The sequence below is a fragment of the Neofelis nebulosa genome, chromosome 14 (genome assembly GCF_028018385.1).
Source record: "Neofelis nebulosa isolate mNeoNeb1 chromosome 14, mNeoNeb1.pri, whole genome shotgun sequence".
Lineage (NCBI taxonomy): Eukaryota > Metazoa > Chordata > Mammalia > Carnivora > Felidae > Neofelis > Neofelis nebulosa.
The window spans coordinates 78,831,651-78,849,237 of NC_080795.1; the positions used below are offsets into that span (position 1 = coordinate 78,831,651).

The following is a 17,587-nucleotide window of genomic DNA, read 5'->3' on the forward strand; positions in this document are numbered from 1 at the left end:
CTCCTCGGGTTCCCAAATCGGAAGCATGTGGCACAGAGGTCATAAAAAGGAAGTGCTTGACAAGCATATGTTAGTCTGAGAGTGGTGTCTGCCTGGGTGATTGAATGGATGAATGGATGGATCAATTAACCAATCAGTTAAGACATGAACTTGTGCTGGACGAGTAATTCTCAGACCACGGTGAATCAGCTGGCCCCTGGAAGGGCAGGATGATGCCCCGAGTTTTGCCGAAACCAGCCTTCCCCCTGGCTGTGTCCCCTCCTCACTGTGACCCTGCACAGATGGGCACATGGAAAAGGCTTCCACCAAAATGGACGAAACAGAGCTGCCCCGATGGGGGGTATGACGGTGCATCGCCCCGGAGCTGGCTCACGTACCCTCACCCACCCTCTTGTGCATCGGCAGGTGGCCTGGCCCCAGTCCCCCTGCCGCCCCCCAGAACACAATGATTCATCTCAGGCCTTAAGGGGTTTGGTTCACAGGCAGGCGGACACCGGACATAAGAACAGAATTGTCATGCAGGGCCGAAGAGGAAACTCAGATTTATTGAGCACCTGTCAGGTACACACACACACACACACACACACACACACACCCAATGTGCTTTATTTCCGAGGCAGAACCCTGGAGGCACAGATGTCCCACCCCGGGCCAGCCCACCGTCCGGAAATCACGGCAGTGGCCACCGGACCCCCTTACTTTACAATTCAAGTGAGTGGAACCAACACTGAGGAGCCGGAAGGAGTCCCGTCCACGGCTTCACATCGGCTTTCCGGTCTTCGGCCCCCACGCAGGATCCCAAGGAGCCTTTGCCAAGTCAAGTGCCGTGATTTTGCGTCCTCGAGCCTGAAGCACTGAGGTGGCCGTGTCTGCTCCCTAAGGACTGAGCCTGTGCTCTCCAAGTGCACTTCCCCGCGGGAGGGGAGAACGTCCTTCATGTCTGCACGCTCTATCTCCTCCTGCTTCACGTGTCTCTCCTGGGCATGGCGGAGAACGGAAGCCCACTGCCGTAACTTTCCTAGTTTCCTTGTGAGGAAAGAGGTAAATCTGGCAAATGTCTGGTCAGGGTGTCATAGCACCAAGAGTCTCCTCAAGATGGGCAGGTCCACTCCAGGCGGGGGCTGTCGGAAGAACCCAGAAACAACCCGCTGCCCCACAATCAAGTTCTCCCAGCTTCGGAGGAGAGGGGAAAACTCGTGGAGCATTATTACGTGAAATAATAACAATAATAATAATAATAAACAATAATAATATTAATAATAATCTGACCGACCGGCAGCATCTCTTGGTTTTAATAATGTTGAGGTCTTTCAAGAAAATAAGACAAAACAAATGATAAAAGCAAGACAAAAAAAAGAAAAAGAAAAAAGAAAACACGTGACTGTAATGTTTCAAGACCTCTGGCTTCTTATCAGGCTTTGAGTTCAAGTTTCAGAAATTCAGTGCCACCTCCTGGCCTTCCGGAATCTTCTAGGGGCCCTTCACATTCCCTGGCCGGGCAGCGAGGCTGGCGAAGTAGGCACACTGGGAGGGGTCACACTGGCCAGGGGGCCCCGGTGGGCCTGGGGGGCCAGGGTGTCCCGCTGGTCCCGTCTCCCCTTGAGGGCCGGGGGCCCCAGGGAGCCCATCTTTAGCATAGCCAGGTTCCCCGGGCTGACCTGGTCCAAGGAGAGAAAGAAACAGAAGGTGTTCAGGACCCTTCTGGGGCTCATGAGCCCTGCTCCCACTGCTTCCATTTAGTGTGAACTGAGGACAAGAAACATGCCCAGAGAAAATGCCCCATGGGCTGAGAAGTCGCCTGGGGTAGAGTAATCCATGTGGACACCACAAAGCAGGGCCACCTGAATATGCAGGACAGGGGGTGGCTTTGTTTGGACTGGGGCAGCAATCAGGGTGCTTCTGGAGAGGAAGAGAAGGGTGGATGGGGGGCAGGGACATGAGGCGGATGAGAAACATGGCTTTCTATGCTCTTGCGTGGTTTTAGGAGATGAATCTCAATTGTCATCCCTCCTAGTTAACCATCATCCCCAATTCCCAGTATCTATTACCCAGTATCCAACTTGTCCCAGATATTCTGCAGTTTCTGGGCTTTATCTGTAGGTTAAATGTGAGCTGCATATTTGGACTATATTAACCTATTCTGTAAGTCATGGTCCAAGAAAACATAAATAGGATGCAACCAACTGACAGCCCAAAACTTAGGCTCAGAAATATTACCTATGGCACAAATTCTATTCTTCCGTGCATTAAGCATTATAATTTCACAAATAATCAGCCTATCTCCCTTTTTGCTTTGGCCACTGGGAAGCTCACTGCTAAGTGTTATAGCTAATCCTATTACCTCCTAAGTCATCATGTTAGAAAACCTGAGTCTTCCTATAAAAGAGACAAAAAGTAGATTTTCCCCTTAAATAGATCTTTAGACATTTCATGATCTCTAAAATTCATGAATGCCTTGGGAGTAGGTATTTAGTCTATAGCCCTGCCTAGACCAAGTCTGAGACCAGCAGTGTCATTAACGCCTTCAGCCAGGACCACTTGAGTACAGTCATTATCTCAACCTCACGCTGGTACAATTATTTCCCCTTTCTAAACGGTCTCTGCTCTGCCTTTTGATCTTTATTTGGAATTGCCTTATTTAAAAACTATTCTTAATATTATAAGCTATTGGAAAGTAGGCAAGCTGTCAACAATTAAGGCTGACGATGTATTTTCAGTTGTCTTCTCTAATGAGAGTGGCAACACATGTCCAGTGCAGGAAATTCGGAAAATCGAGAAGACCTAAATACTAAATACTAAAATTAAAATTACCTGTGGGCTTCATATTCAGAAATGACCTCGGGTGAGCATGTAAACTAGATGTGAATAAAAACGGGAACTTGGGCGAGGTGGATTTCGGCAAGAATTCAGTCTCATTTCTGCCACCTTCTACGGATACCTCTCATCTCGGGCCACGACGCTGCCGTGCGGCAGAGATCTCCCCACGCGGCCACTGAGCGGGACGGCCGAGCTGTCCAGGTTGTAAAACGGCAAGCCCCGTGTCCCAGGAAGGCAGACCCCCCAGCAAGCCGGGCCTGCTGCCCAACCTGCCGGTTGGCCCCAAAGTACATTCTGAGAGTTGGTAATGGGGTGGCAACACGTGCCAGCGAGTTTAGAAAATGCTGCCGTGAGCAAAATTAACATCATGTATTCATAGTGAGGCAGCAGGAGGAGTTCACGCGCACTGGGAAGGATTAAGGGGGCACGCGGTTCCCGGTGCTGCCCGGGCTTTTGTAACCCCAACTCCGTTTTCTTCAGGGTCGTTTCATACAATAAGCCTCAAAAACTCATGGGATATACTACAGTTTTTTCAGCAAGAAGCTGGGCTTTTAGAAAGATCTCATAAAAACAAATCAGCGTTCCTGTCCCCTCTCTGTTGAACCCGGCCTCTCTCTGCAGACGTCCCTGGGGAGCCGGGGCGTCTCCCTCCATGGTGGAGGGCTACCGGCCACCCACCCTGGACTCCGGGCGCTCTCCCTACCTGGGATGCCCGGCGGCCCCATCTCCCCTCGGAGGCCAACTCCAGGTGCACCCGGGTCTCCTTTGGATCCTCGCTCACCTGTGGGAGAAACACGCGCCTTAGGTGGTGGAGACCCGTGACGAGGGCACAGGCAGGGAGCCGCACCGTACAGCGGGTGCGGGGTCAGCCCACGGCCGCTGCAGCCTTCCGCCCCAGCCCCCCTCGCTCTCACGCGCTCCACACTTGGGACTCCAAACTCCCCGACGCTCACTCACATACACTCACTTTCGAATGCACCCTCAGCTACACATAAAATGTGTTCACGCACATAACTGCCCAATTACGTACACACGTAGGCGCATTTGCGCATATTGTGGCAAATATATATGTACATTCGTATACACATAAGGACTCACTCAAACACCAGCACCCGGATGTACACAGCCACACGCCCTATATATACACGGGTCCATGCGGCCGCACGGCCTCTCTGTATATACACGCCCATTGGGGCCCCTGCGCGCATCCCTCTCCTATGCAGGCACACGTCCACCTACATCCACTTGAGCATGCCTGCCCTGCCTTGTATTGTAACAGCGTTTCACCTGAACCTGTAGGAACTGGGTGATAACAGTAAACAAACCCAATACTCTGGACCCTACAGGCATTTGCTAACACAGATCTACCCTCACGAAACTTGAAATCCAGTAAAAGATGAAACAGGGTACAGAGAACATTCTAAAGGAAGCAGAATGTGTTAAGGACCGTCATAGCAATTTACAAGCACAACAGAAGTTCAGAAGAGGGGGGGTCCCTTCCCCCTGGGAGGAAACTCAAGATTATATTTGAGTTAATACTGTACAGATTTGATTATACACTCTCAACTTTTTTTTTTCATCATTTTTTTTTTGCTGTGTTGTTTCCAGAAATGTCTTTATGTAACATATTTTCTTTTGCAAACTAAAAATATTTTGCTAGTTCATGGAGACTTTATTCCGTTCTTATTTATTGTTGTAATTTACCACATTTGGTCTGTCTTCTGTCAGAGTCTGATGTTTTCTATGCTATGTGCTTTCTTGTTGACTTTATCTCATGTATTTTGTTTTATGAACCCAAAGAGATAGGACTTGAACACAAATTTAACAAAAAGACTTTTCAGTAGGAGAAACATTACAGGGAATGAATGAATGAATGAATGAACGAACGAATGAAGAATTAGTAAGGAACTGGCAGGTGGAAAGAGGAGGATGTTAGGGGCATCCATGTCGCTATACCCCAGTGGCAACAGAAATCCTGTGTTTTTTGCACCCCCCGCCCACCCCTCCTCCACCTTGTGCTCACCCCTCCCCCACCTTGTGCTCACCCCTCCCCAGAGAGCAGTGAATCATCAGGTTGATGGTCTGGCTTTGGTTCTCCCTCTTGCTTTCCCACCTGCCTGCCTGCAAAGAGAGTGCGTTCCAGCTGGCTTGCCCCATGCACTAAGGGGGACAGTTGCCACCCCCTGGAGGAGAGACCTGCTGCTGTCCAGAGGGCCCATGCCCAGATGAGATTTCTGTCTGAGAGCAGGAGAGGTAGCAGCCTTTTAAGCCACAGCTCCAATCCACTTTGTTCAATTCTAAAGCTGGCGTCCAATGCCCCATGTGCCTGGAGACTGCAGTTCTGACCTCAGTTAGCTCTACCCTGGGAGGGGGCAAGAGGGCATTTTGCAATACCCCCTGAAGCTAGAGCAGGGGAGAAGGAGACAACAAGGAAGTTGGGAGGGAGCCGGTTCGATCTTCCTGGCGGGAGCATAATTTTCCAAAAATGTCAAGTATGAAAATATTACGTGATGCCCAAACCCAGGGTGTTACCGAACTGCAGGGGGAGGAGAGGGGATAGATTAAGCACATTTGGCCAGAGTGCGGTTCCTTCCCAGCCCTCCTCCACGTGAAGCACGGCTCCTCAGGGTCCCCACTCACCTTTGGGACCTATTGGTCCAGACGGCCCTTCCAGACCCCCCTGTCCGGGCTGCCCTGGCTCGCCCATGGGGCCTGCCCTTCCTGGAAGCCCATCTTTTCCAGGGGGCCCCGGGGGCCCAGGTCTGCCTTGAGATGACTTCATCTGTGCCGGGGGCCTCTGGGCCAGGAGGTAGGCAAGTTTGGCTGCAGAGGAGGGAGAACAGAGATGTTCAGGACGGAGGGTGATGGACAGAACATGAGCTGGCAATTCACCATGAAGTTCAGAACCAAGGAGACCAGCACAGAAGGCCGACAACATAAGCCAGCGCATAGCAGTGCAGCCAACACGGGCTCTGGGCCTCGGGCAAGCTACCTGACCTCTCTGAGCCTGCTCGTCCTTGTTAGGAAAATGGAAGCAATGAAGTAACACCTACCCCACCAGCTGGGTGTGAGGATGGGGACAAGATGTAAGGCATTAAGACTGTGCTCTGGGGACGCTGGTGTCTCCGAACAGGGCGGGACTGCCAGTGGTGACAGTCCCCACAGCAGATGGAGTTGTAATAATTGTCAGCTGGGGAAATGGAAGCTGGCGGTGGGACTTAAGTGGCTCACACAAAGCCACTTAAGCGATTTAGTGACTTATCCGAGTAAATTTCTCATCGATAAACTGAAGGGCTGGACGTGATGTTGTCTAGGATCCCTACATGTTTAAAATGTTAAGATTACAGAATTGGTTAAAAAAAAAAAAAACCCAGAGGGGAGTGCCTGGGTAGCTCAGTTGGTTAAGTGTCCAACTTCCGCTCAGGTCATGATCTCGTGCTCTGTGAGTTTGAGCCCCGCGTCGGGCTCTGTGCTGACAGCTCAGAGACTGGAGCCTGCTTCGGATTCTGTGTCTTCCTTTCTCTCTGCCCCTCCCCTGCTCATGCTCTGTCTCTCAAAAATGAATAAATGTTAGAAACAAAGCAAAAACAAAAACAGAGGTCTAACGGCTTTCCACCGCAGTGGGGACACAGTGCCCATCTGATGGCCACTGAGAGAGTCAAACATGGTCAGGCCTGAGCCCTTCTTCTTGCAGGTGGGTGACAGAACCCAGAGAGGCTGGGGGGGGGGTCACCCGAGCCCCCGGCATTTGGGTGGTAAAACCAGGGCAGAGTCAGGGTCTTCTGAGAGCCCTGGGACCGTCTTCCCACAGCCCACTGTCCTCCCACAGCACACGAGGTGGCAGGTGGGGTACGGTCTGGTCTGAGACCCGAGCAAACGGGCTTAAGTTCTCTGAGCCTTGATCTCCTCATCCTTAAAGTGGACTTGATGCTTCCTCTTCAAAAGGCTGTTTGGAAGAAAGGACTCTGCCCAGGAGATGCTCCATCTGAACTTTTCCCAAATAGGTCTTGTCTCTGTTCTTGGGCTGGAAACTCCCCAAGGGCAGAGGCCAGTTCTGCCACTGGTAAATCTAACACCCAGAAAGCAGAGCTCAGAGATGCCCACATGGGAGACCTCAGGATGTGACCTGCCCAGTGGTCACACTGGGTTCCTTTCTGGAACCCACGGCCCCACCCAAACCCCCGTCCCCTGCCATCTGCCCCAGGTAATCGTGTTTGGCTCCCCTGTGTGTGGAGAGGGACCATGGTCGCCCGGATACTCTGTGTGGCCTGGGATGGGCAGCATCTCGTCCAACGCCCTGTCCCCACACCCAACTCAGAGTCTGACATATGCTGGGCGCAAGTAACTCTCTGACACACGAGCATGTGAACGAATATGCCTTCCTGTTTCATCCATCTGGGTCTGGGAAGAGTTATAGATGTCTGACCTTCCCTATCATAGGTTGTCAACGACTTTCCTCTCCTAACAGCTTCCAGGACAGAGGGAAGTGGGAGAAGGTGGTGCTTAAGAGAAGGGATTTTGCAGCAAAGGCTGCCTGCACAGCTCAGACGCTTACCAGATGTTCCGCTTCTGGTAAGTTACTCAGCATCTCTGCTCTTAACGATCAAACATGCTTCCTGACCTTTGGGAGGCTTCTGTGAGCTACCCTGTGAGTGCTTAGGACACCACCTGACCTACGGCAGGCCCCGCAGGCTGGCATTACTACTACTAGCTTCCGACCTTGCTCCCTCCCGGAGCACCTGCTGTGTGCTGGGCTCATGCAAGACTGGGATTTCACAATAAGTCCACTACAGTAGGATTAAAAGGAGTCTAGTGCCTTGAAAGCATTGTGTGTCCCTGCTCCCTTGGGGACCGAACGCACAGGATGTATGGCCGACGGTGGTAGAGCTGGTTCTGTGGATGGTGAGTTTCCCTCACGAGAGGCGTTAAAGCGAGGTAAAGCCAGGCTCCGAGAGGGGTCTGTGGGTCTAGGGCCTGCACGGTGTTCCTCTGGTTTCTGCATGGTTTCTACATGTGAGCTGCTCTCCTAGAGCCTTTTCCAAACCGGGTTGCAGAGGTCCTGAAGGGTGAAGGAGGGACTGCTTCCCGGACCCTCAAGAGGCCTTTACGTGGCCAGCCGTGGTCAGCTACTCACTTTCCAGCTGTTTCTCAAGCTCTTCTTGGATGAGCCGCCGCAGGGTGTCCATGGAAGGAGACTCCCCCTGGAAGGGATGGGAGGTGGGGTTACTTACCTTCCCCGTGAACTCTTGCCACCCAGACCCCTGGTGGCTCCGGAATCCAGGAGGCAGAGACAACGCGTAGCAGGTTTTCCTGGTCCAACCCTTATCACTCCCAGAACTGGCTCCCTTTCCCTTGGCCACGCAGGCGGCCTCCTCCCATCTTACACAGTCACCCGAGGCCTCTGCTGGCACTCTCTCTGTCCTTCCCGCTCCTTATCTGGAACGTCTTCTGCAGAAGCCATCTCCCCAGCACCAGACCTGAGAGGTTCTGGCCCCAAATCTCTCCCTGCCAAAGTCCCGTCTACTTCCAGACCAGCCCGCGGGCTGCCTCCTGCATGGATTCATATTCGATTTCCCTCACCAGCCGCTTGGCCACTCTTGGGTCTGGTTTTCCTTGCTCTGTTCACCTTGGCCCTACCCACGTGCCTGACAATCCTGATTTGGGTTCAAAGAAGCTGAGTCTATGGGCCAGGGGAGCAGAGCACACCCTGGGCTCACAGGGTGACATGTGATTCTTAGAGGAATCTGTAAGAGCAGTCCTCACACCATGCCCGCTGGATCAGGGCAGTGTCCACCCTCAGGGCGAGGGTCTCCCTGCACTCGTATCTGCAGCCCCAGCACCTGGCATGGAGGTGCCCAGTAGGACCATGACTTGGATTCCACTTCATTATTCTCGGTGTTCTTTCCTGGGCAATCTTATATGCCGGTCCCAGGACTTCCATTGCTACGCAGGGCAGCAGGACCAGTAGTATTCAGCAAGGGCTTTGGAAGCTTCCCCCCGCCGCCCCCCCCCCATGCCCTGCAGTCCCCCTCCTGGACTTGACAGAGAGCCCAGCTTCTGGCTGCCCCAGACCACCGGGCAGTGACAGAACCATAGAGGGTCAGAGCTGGCAGGGACACTGGAGGTCACCTGAGCCTGTGCTCTGAGGACAGGAGGGCCCCCAGGGGACCACAGGGCTGCAGAGGGGGGAAGGTGAGGTCACCTCGACCAGGAACCCACCTCCCCCCACAACCACTTACTGCTTTTTTTTCTCTGTAGCCCATGTGTGCTCATGGTACAGGTTTGTGTAAAACGAGAGTTCTGCCACTAGAATAAAACGTGTTTCAAGAAAAAACACTGCTCTAAATAAGCCTGTCCTTTCATGTTTGGGAAAAGTAAGACCCAGAAGGGAAGTGAGTGCCCCAGATAGGGAGAAAAGAGGAATGACAGACCCAGGCATCGGCCGGATCGGCAAGCCCCCCGCATCCCGTGGGGATGCTCATATGGGTAAGAGCTGGTGCGCTTTTTAGTCGACTTTTACACTGGGTCCCGGGCAAGACTGCTGCCGGAGTCTGAAGAAGTCAGGCCTGAGGACTCACTGCATGGAGCAGAGGGTGGAGGAGGAGAGGGACTATACTCTCCAGCACTCCCTGCACTGTGCACACTATCTCACTTAATCATCACAACAAACCAGTCAGGAGACCGTCTCCTTCCCACCTTGGGCAGATGCGGATGGGCAGGCCCAGATGGGGGGGATCTAGAACCTGGTCCCTCTGATGGTCACACACCTCACCAGCATCTCCCAAGTGTAAGGCAACATCAGCATCCTTACCCTCAGTCCCGGAAATCCTGGCTGTCCCGGAGGCCCCGGGGGCCCGGCCAGTCCATTCTCCCCAGGTGGTCCTTGGGGGCCCATCAGGCCTGTGTGGCCTTTGTGACCGGGGATTCCAGGGTCCCCAGGCTGGCCCTTCCCACCAGGGGGTCCTTTGTCACCTTTGTTCCCGGGGTCTCCCTAGAGGGAAGAAGCACGTCAGTGAGCAGAGGACTGGCAGGTATACCCAGCACAGACAGGCGTGTGCAGCTGTAGGGGGCCCCCTCATCCCCCGTCCTGGGGCACTGGATGGGAGACCTCAGTCCTCGCACGCCTGTGTCTCAGGTAAGGACACGGGCTCCAGAGACAGCCACCTGTCTCAGTCACACAGGTAGTCTGCAGAGGACAAGAGGAGAGATCTGATTTCCAATCACAGTGCATGTGGTTCCATCTGCCTGTTGAGCCTGACTCCTGGGGGTACGGGCCACTTCCGCTGGTCTGCTGTCAGCCACGCAGACACAGCTACTCTTTCGATGGAGGAGCCCCACTTGCAGGTGACTTCCTGCTATTCTCAGTTTTGCTGGGCCCACATGGGATGACACTGACCGGGACGCTCTGCTCCCCATCCCTGACCCAGACTTCGAAGCCCCGGATCGGTGATTTGGGAGCCATGGCGACCACGGGACCATCCAGTCCTCTGCCCATGTGCAAGTGTGGGTCTGACCAGCAAGTCCCGCGTGTTGGTGTGTCTGAAAATAGGTGGCCACTTCGACGAGCTCAGGGTTTACCAGGACTCCACTGCTGCAGGAAGCAACACAGGGAAAGAGGGGGAGCAAGATGGCAGCTGGAAATGGGACGTGGCTATGGACGTGGCCCAGAGCCAAGGAAAAGAAGACTACAGGTACAAAACTATCTCCAACATGGATGCTCCAATGAGAAACAAAAGAGCCAAATGATGGACAAAGTCTGATATGTTCCAGGGGGTTAACGAAAGGCAGATGCGTATTTATCACACACATACCCACAGGGCTGGAACATGAAAGAAAATGTCCAGTGATGGACCCTGGGAAAGGGGACGGGGGCCATAAAAGACACTGCTTTTCACTGCAGCCACGTTTTTGTAATTTGCAATGGTTAACTATATGTCCCTAATGCTTTTTCAACAGTAACAAAAGAACGGTGAATTTCAAATTAATTCAGCCAGATCCGAGGGGCAGGCCTGACTTAAGGGCATGATGCATTTCATGGGGATGTTGTCGGGTTGGCGATCAGGGGTCAGTGAGAGTCCCAGGGCTTCGTGCACCTGAATGCCAAGGCCATATCCCAGCTGCGGTACAGCATTTCCTATTCATTAAATGTCTCAATATCACTTTGCAGGGGGAGGACTCGTCCCAGATTTCAAACGTTCCCAGGAGGGCAAAGGATTGGCAATGTTCCACTAAACCACTTAACAGGGAGAAGGCAATTCTCCATTTATTGATTAGGTATCAGAGAAGAGATTTGCTGTCTGAACTCCCTGGCTGCCAGCCAAATCTCAGGCCACCCCTGGCAGCCTTAGGTCCCGGGGACACTTGTATGACACTGGTGTGGGGGACTGTCAATGCCTCCTCAGCCACAGCTGCGTTCCCTGCTCCCATCCTTAGGAATCAACAGCCATAGCACAGAGGAATCCAGTCACTCGGAAGGAAGGAGGGAGAGAGATCCAGCGGGGGTTCAGTCTCTGACATTCTCAGCTGTTATCGTTCTGTCTCCTCCAGCCTACAGGAGAAACCCAACTCCTCACCTATCCAAACTGCAAAGAAAGCAGTGATAAATTCTCTGCAGGACCATGGAAAACAAGCCGGGGGTGGGGTGTGGGGTGCAACATCCACATCGTGCAACAGTGTGACAGTGTGACTGCTGACCAAATGGAGGGCTGTGGGCAAATGAGATGTTTGATTCCTCTAAAGAGGACAGAAGTTGTCATGAGTACGAAAACACCTCCTTCCCACACTGGCATTTCTGGTGAAAAAAAAAAAACCCAAACAACAACAACAACAACAACAACAACAACAAAAACCCACAACAAAACCCAAAAAAACTTTCCCTGTTGTTTTTTGGAGGAATGAAATGGAAAGAGAGGCTTTGTGAGGGTAGCACCAAGGCGACTCATTATGGGAAAATCTGTTCCCTTGTCACCTCCAGTGACAAATCTGGCTCCTGGAAAACTGGCACTTTGGGAGCTGAGCACGTCATGCACACAGGCTCTCGTCCGGGGTGAGAGGGAAATCTGTCAAAGTCTCAGAACACTTGCGTTTGAATTTGTAATTGTGATGATTTTACTCCTTAAAATAACATCCAAAAAAAAAAAAAAAGGAAAGGAAAAATAACAACATTCACTACAACAATCTCTTTGTGGGCCAGGGATTTTCCAGGGGGCAGCGGGCCGGCAAGCTCTCCAGGCTTGGCTGTTGTTGGCTGACCACCTTGGACAAGGTCCCCGTGCCCCCTTGCAAAGGTCACATTCAGTAACTACCTCCCTCACTTACCCTTTCTCCTTTGGGTCCTGGCTCTCCAGGCTTCCCAGGGGTGCCCTGCAATGAGTCCAAAGGACGAGGGTCACTTAATCAGGGCCACCCACTGGCAACCCTGTGCCGAGCACAAGGGGTGCCGGGGAAGTCAGCAGCCCCCCCCAAGAGCCCCTCTCTGTCCAGACTTTGTAGGTATAACTTCCTTCCCTCCTCCGCTCCTGCCGAGACCCACGAGGCACCGACAGCACCAGCCCCTGCCCGGCGCCTTTAGGATTCCTCCTCTGCCCTTTTCTGGGACAGACCCTCTCACCAAACACGCCCAGGAGGCCCTGCAGGATGTGGGCTTCCGTAAGTGCTCACTGCCCCTGTGGCCGGGCTGCCCTGCCTCCCGCTGATCCAAAGAACTTCTGTGACTGCCCACCGCAGGGAGCATGTGGTCCCGCTGCCTCCTGGCCCCTGCAGCTCATCTTCCTGCTGCCTGCAGCATACCCCCCTCTGCCATGCTCACAAGGTCTGTGCCCCCTCCCCCCCATTTATATGCTGAAGCCATAATCCCCAGTGTGATTAGCAGGTGGGGCCTCCACGAGCTATTTAGGTTTCGATAAGGTCGCGAGGGTGGCCCCATGACGGAAATGGGGAAATGGGCACAGGGACCAGGTAGCCAGCTGGTGTAATTAGGGAAGGGTGGAACAGAATCTGTCAACAACCCTGATCCTGGACTTCCCGGCCACCAGAACCATGAGAAATGTCTTTCTCAGCCACGCAGTCCAGGGTAATGGTGTGGTGGCCAAGCTGACCAATCACTATCCCTCTTTCTAAGATAAATCCCACATGGCCTTCAGGCCTCCCCTCCAAGAAGCCCTCCCTGATCGCCCAGCACTTAGGTAGGGACCCCACGCCCCTCCAGGAGGGCAGTCACTTTGGGGCTGGTGGTGGGGTACACAGCCTCGTGGTCCTCACTGCTAGGACACTCCCTCCTTGCTTCTGCGACCCTCTGCGGCTGGGATCTCTCTCTACCCCACTTTGCCCCCAGCCCCTCTGCCGCCTCCCTTGCAAAGCCCTCCGGCCAGTGTCTGCCCGCATGCATGGGTTCCCTTGTCACCAGCTGACGCTTAACTGCCACTGTCCCCACATGAGGTGACAGGGGGCGTTCCCCTGGGACCACAAGCACTTGGAAGGCAGGTCCTGTGCTTATCCACCTCCGGACTCCACCGTGTCCCTGCAAACCCTGCTGTGCACTCCGTTCAAGAATACAAACTCCAGGGCTTGAAGCAGGGGGCAGTCGGCCCGGGGCTCATGCCCTGTCTCCTGCTGCAGGGACAGAAGGGGTCTGCAGAGAAGGAAGGAAGTAGCATACTCCGCAGCTCCTCTGAGATGGGGTCACACCTGTCACGTCAGCCCCGGCACACGGGTGCACCTGTAGCCCTCAACTTGTGCAGAGAGAAGAGCAAGTCACAGCCCTGTTCTCACGGGGCTCGCGGCTCAGCTGACAGCCGGATGGGGGCACAGCTTACACACAGGGCAGACCCATTTATTTCTCTAATAGAAATACGAAAAGATGCTTCGGGAACCCCGGGAGAAGTGCATGACTGTGTGTTGGGAGGCTTGGCGCCTTGAAGGACACATAAAACCTAACAGGCAGAGGTATAGGGACGGGCCCTGTAGGTGGAGGGAGGAGTGAAGACTAAGCCTTGGAGACAGGACTGGGGCCGTGGCGTGCACAGGGCAGAGGAGGCGGGAGCTCACACTGGAGAGAGTGTGGGGTCGGCTCAGGGCAGAACTCAGGGCCTGCTCAGAGGCCGGACTCATTCCCATAGGCAACAGGGAGCCAGAGAGAGTCGCAGAGCAGCTCTGAAGTGCGAGCTGGGGCCATTTCCCCTGCGCTCGATCTAGGCAGCAGGAAGAAACAGGGATCGGAGAGCAAGCACTATGCCCATGAGTGGACAGCACGGCTCGGGCGGAGGCAGAGGCTGCGACACACTAAGCCGTTCGATCTGGCTTTAAGGAAGCCGCCTGCCTCCCTCCCTGAGCTAGGAGAGGAACCCTCAGGCTCAGAGTGAACATGGCTGTCCCCCACGCAGGGCGTGCGTGGGCTGGGAAATGGACACGCCAGCAGCTGTAGAAACTCCTTTCTCTGTGTTCCTTCCGTCTTCGGTTCCTCATCACGTATTTTTGCCGCCTGCTCTTCGCCGGGCTCCTGGGCCAACAGAGCAGGGTGCTAGGACACAGCACAGTGGGGTGTCACTGTGTCCCGGTGGCCGAGGAAAAATCCACACAGGCAACGTTTTGGCACAGACCTCAGGCTCATCAAGACCAGGCATGCAAAGGAGTGGGAGAGTGAGGAGGGGCGTGGTAAGGGCTTCTGGAAAAGGGCCCCGGTGTGCATGAGAGCCCTTGGCAAAGAACTTGGCAGGTTTGAGGGGCTGAAGGGCAGAGCTCCTGGGGGTCAGACTCAGAGGGGAGCTGGTAGAGCCAGGCCACCTAGCTTCCAGCAAGGGCAGGAGAGGGCGGAGCGGGGGCCAGCCTGGGAGGCGACATGGTCCTGTGTGTGCTCTGCAAAGGGGCTGCGGGCGGGAGGCGGCTGTGGGGGTGGGGAGGGCAAAGGCTGGACACGGGGGGCGGGGGGGTGGCGGTGGGTGGTCACTGCGATCGTCCAGGCAGGAGATGGTGGCAGCCTGGACTGGAGTCCTCGCAGAAGGCATGGGGAGAACTGGACAGAGCGGTGGCATTTCGAACTTGCAACTGATAGGATTTACTGACACTGGACACAGAGACGTGTAAGCGAAAGAGGCACCCCGGACCGGCTGCCGAATGGGTGGGTCCCCATGCACAACTAGATAGGATCTACACAGCGACAGCGGGGCACTGAAGTGAGCGCGGGACCCAGCCGGGCGCCACGAGCCTGTGTGTGTCACTGCCCACGAAGCCGAAGCCGCTCCAGCGTCCCCCACAGGGAAGTGCGGCCAAGGGGAGGCGGTGCACTCAATACTTGCCTCCTTGCCTGGGATGCCCTTCTCGCCTGGCTCCCCCTACAAGACAGAACAAGGTATCAGCAGGCTCTGCAGCGTCAGCACATTGTCTGCAAAGCAGACACTTTCACCCAAGTCATGTTCCAGCAAAGACAACAATCAATGGTCCAGCCGACCAAGGACACCTCTGATAGGGTTCTCTAGTCAGCGAGGGCGGGAGGAGGCACAAACCGCCCCAGAGTGGCAAGGGGAGCCACCGGTTCTGGGCTCCCCGTCAACGGGATGGCTGGGACTCCACCAGGAGGGCGTCCGGGATATGGGTTTTACAGAGTGTCCAGCTGTGGTAGGGGATCCTCCTGAGAAGTGGGCTCAGAGTGTAAAATAAGCCACCAGACACACACTGGGCTCTAGAGCAAGCAGTCTGGGTTCAAATCCTGGCTGCTCCACGTAACTGGCTTTGTGAGCTTGGACAATCTCCTTATAATTTTCTCGAGTTCTCAGAACTCTGTGCCTCAGTTTCTCCATCTGCACAATGCAAGCAGAGGCTGTACCTTGCCAAAATTTACTCTGCTATCATCACGACTTGAAAGAACCAGGGTTGCAAGTCTAGAAGAATGGGTGCCTGGCAGCGACATGGCTCCCAGGGGGTCAGGAAGGGGATCGGGGAGGCAGCTTGGACCATTAACAGTTGGGCAACAGAGTGAATGGCCTCAAGTAAAAATCAGTGGATGCAGCCATGGAAGGGCTTGGGCTACATGGTAGAAATGGGCAAAAGAGGAGTGGCCACGGGAGTGGCTGGGCTAGCTGGGCGGTAGGGGCATCCTTGGGGGCCAGGATTAAATCGGAGGGGGCGGACAGGAACATGGGTAAGCTTCCTACTCCTGCATGGGACATACCACCCTCATGCCGTGGCTGGCAGCCCACGGTGTGGACCGTGGCATGTGGGACGCACCAGGAACCCGGCTGGAAATGTTTGGGTGCCTCAGCATTCTTCTGCCCAGAGACCTGGCAAAGATCACCGGACGGCATCCCTGTATCACACCTTCTAGTCAGGACGCCTGGACTCAAGGTCCAGCTGGGGCACGGACTGACCACGTGGCCTCAAAAAAAATACCTACATGTTCTGACCCTGCAGCCCAAATTCAACACCTTTAACATGGTTTCTAACGGTCCTTGAAGTTTTAGGAACGTTATAGCACCACCACCCCAGCCCAACCACCATTAAAGCAGTCTATACCTACGCAGCGGATGCCCTGGGCTGGGCACCGCTGCTGGGCTCTGTGCACCCATCACCTCACCTAATGTTCGTAGGTGTATGCTCTTATCCCCACTAGAATAATGAGGACACTAAGGCACAGAGGCTATGAGAGCAGCCCAAGGTCCGGTGGTGGAACTGAGACTCCCACGCAGGTGACACGTGAGTGCCTGTTTCAGCCAATGCACACTGCCACCTCGGCACCATGACGTGACCGTGACACAACCTGAGCAGGAGGACCTGAAGACACAGTGGGTGGAAACTCCTACCAGAGCTGGGCACCTGGCCCCCCAGGGAGTTCTCTGCTTACCTGAGGCCCCCGGGGACCCAGAAAGCCGGGGAGTCCCGGGCTGCCGTGGTCTCCTTTGTTCCCCTTCTGGCCCTGCAGAGGGAGGACAGATATCAATGCTGCAAGGTCAAGTGCAGACCCGAGGAGACTCAGAAGCTTCATAACCTCACTGTGTTCTGAGGGGTAGGGACGTCAACAAAGAGAAGAATGGCCCTTTCCGGTATGGGAAGGCAGCCAGTCGAGAGGCTACCCTGTGTCCTGACAGCGTTGTTGAGGCTGGGGCAAGACAAGAAACATCTCCTCCCAATCAAAGCAACAGAAGCAAAATGGGAGAAAAATTTAACAGAAACACTCTGCTGTGTGTGTGTGTGTGTGTGTGTGTGTGTGTGTGTGTGTGTGTGTCTGTGTGTGGCCCCTCCAAGCCGCCCTTAGTACACTTATTCCCAATAGCACACCGAGGCTCCTGGTTTGGTAGGATCGCCTCTGGGGAGCAGTTTTGGGGACTCTTTCAGTTCCAGACCTTCCGGGTAGCCACATGTGTGAGTCAGCTCTTCTGGAGCCAGCTCTGTGCCAGGCACGAAGCCAGACTCATGGCCCAGTCCCATCTCGTCTCACCAGCAGTGACAAGCCTCACACCACGGCTTCTGAGGAACATCAGTCATTCCATTCGCTAAGGAGTTTAAGTTCTTCTAGTGCAGCTGTCCCAGGTCTAACAGAAAGATGAGTCTCCACTGGGGTGACCAGATGCCCGGTTTGCCCGAGCATGATGAGGTTCCCAGGATGCAGGATTCTCTGGGCTAAAACCAGGGAGGCTCCTGGCAAACCAGGACGGACGGGCCACTCTCATTTCCACAATGATGACAGTTAGCCAGCCAACTGGTCTGCCCACTGTCCAGCACAACTGTTGCTTGACTCACCAAGCCCGGGGCGGGTGGGGTGGTGGTTATAAGAAGGCTA

At 54.4% G+C, this 17,587-nt stretch overlaps 1 protein-coding gene across 4 annotated transcripts in view; it reads right to left on the minus strand.

Moving 5' to 3' along the window:
- Window positions 1–1,265: 1,265 nt before the first annotated feature.
- COL22A1 (collagen type XXII alpha 1 chain) overlaps window positions 1,266–17,587 on the minus strand; it is a 258,118-nt gene continuing 241,796 nt past the window's right edge. For 2 of the 4 annotated variants that reach the window (XM_058699178.1, XM_058699179.1), the window contains exons 57-58: window positions 16,652–16,723; window positions 12,667–15,146 (exon numbers count right to left, since the gene is read on the minus strand). In XM_058699178.1, coding sequence (XP_058555161.1) covers window positions 14,280–15,146; window positions 16,652–16,723 — 939 coding nt within the window. In that variant the 3' untranslated portion in view covers window positions 12,667–14,279. Of the gene's footprint in view, window positions 1,659–3,520; window positions 3,599–5,457; window positions 5,641–7,951; window positions 8,019–9,628; window positions 9,809–12,135; window positions 12,181–12,666; window positions 15,147–16,651; window positions 16,724–17,587 lie in introns of those variants that run through there. The other 2 variants (XM_058699180.1, XM_058699177.1) reach the window with 2 other exon arrangements.